The sequence below is a fragment of the Malurus melanocephalus genome, unplaced genomic scaffold (assembly GCF_030028575.1).
Source record: "Malurus melanocephalus ecotype Western Australia unplaced genomic scaffold, MMel_1.1 scaffold_4600, whole genome shotgun sequence".
Taxonomy (NCBI): Eukaryota; Metazoa; Chordata; class Aves; order Passeriformes; family Maluridae; genus Malurus; species Malurus melanocephalus.
Window position 1 is genome coordinate 3,234 of NW_026627832.1, and position 940 is coordinate 4,173.

The following is a 940-nucleotide window of genomic DNA, read 5'->3' on the forward strand; positions in this document are numbered from 1 at the left end:
CCTTCCAGAAAGGTCTCTGACAGCAAACCCTGAGTTTTGGGGAGAAAAATAGAGATTTTGGGAAAAAATTAAAAAAACTCAAAAAAATGGGGAAAAATGGGGAAAAAATGGGGATTTTGGGCAAAAAAAAATGGGGATTTGGGGTTCCCAGGTGAGTGTGGGGTCAGGTGATCCCTTCCAGAAAGGTCTCTGACAGCAACCCCTGAATTTTGGGGAGAAAAACAGAGATTTTGGGAAAAAATGGGAAAAAACGGGAAAAAAACCTGAAATTTTACAGAAAAAAAATGATTTTTCTGGAAAAAAGTGGATTTTTTGAGGGGGAAAAGAGAAGATTTGGGGTCAGACGGGTGACACTTGGATGAAAAAACGTGGAATTTTGGGGAAAAATAGGAAATTTGGGATGAAAAAGATTATTTGGGGGGAAATGGGGAATTTTGGGAAATTTTGAGGGTTCCCAGGTGTATTTTGGGTGTTTTTTTGGGTTCCCAGGTGTGTTTTGGGTGGTTTTTTTGGGTTCTCAGGTGAGTTTTGGATTTATTTTTGGGCTCCCAGGTGTATTTTTGGGGTTCCCACGTGTATTTTTGGGTTCTCAGGTGGGTTTTGGGTGTATTTTTGGGTTCCCACGTGTATTTTTGGGTTCCCAGGTGTGTTTTTTGGGGTTTTTTGGGTTTCCAGGTGTGTTTTTCCCCTCTCAGGTATATTTTTGTCACTCACCTGTGTCACCTGTCCATATCCCCCCCTCAGCAGGGGCAGGAAGGGCCATTTTGGGTGCATTTTGAGGGTTCCCAGGGGTGTTTTTGGTGGGTTTTTGGGGTTCCCAGGTGTGTTTTTTTGGTGTTTTTCCCCTCTCAGGTATATTTTTGTCACTCACCTGTGTCACCTGTCCATATCCCCCCCTCAGCAGGGGCAGGAAGGCTCCGCTGACCCTGACGTGGTCCCC

The 940-nt window shown here is 44.4% G+C and overlaps 1 protein-coding gene across 1 annotated transcript in view; it reads right to left on the reverse strand.

The window, feature by feature from the left end:
- The window catches only part of LOC130588369 (DNA replication licensing factor MCM7-like), a gene marked incomplete at both ends in the record, with an annotated part of 4,164 nt that extends 3,227 nt beyond the window's left edge, over positions 1-937 (reverse strand). Inside the window, 2 exons of the mRNA XM_057389298.1 lie at positions 9-29; positions 872-937. Of these exons, the coding sequence (XP_057245281.1) occupies positions 9-29; positions 872-937 (87 nt within the window). The remainder of the gene's footprint in view (positions 1-8; positions 30-871) is intronic.
- Between the last annotated feature and the right edge of the window lie 3 nt (positions 938-940).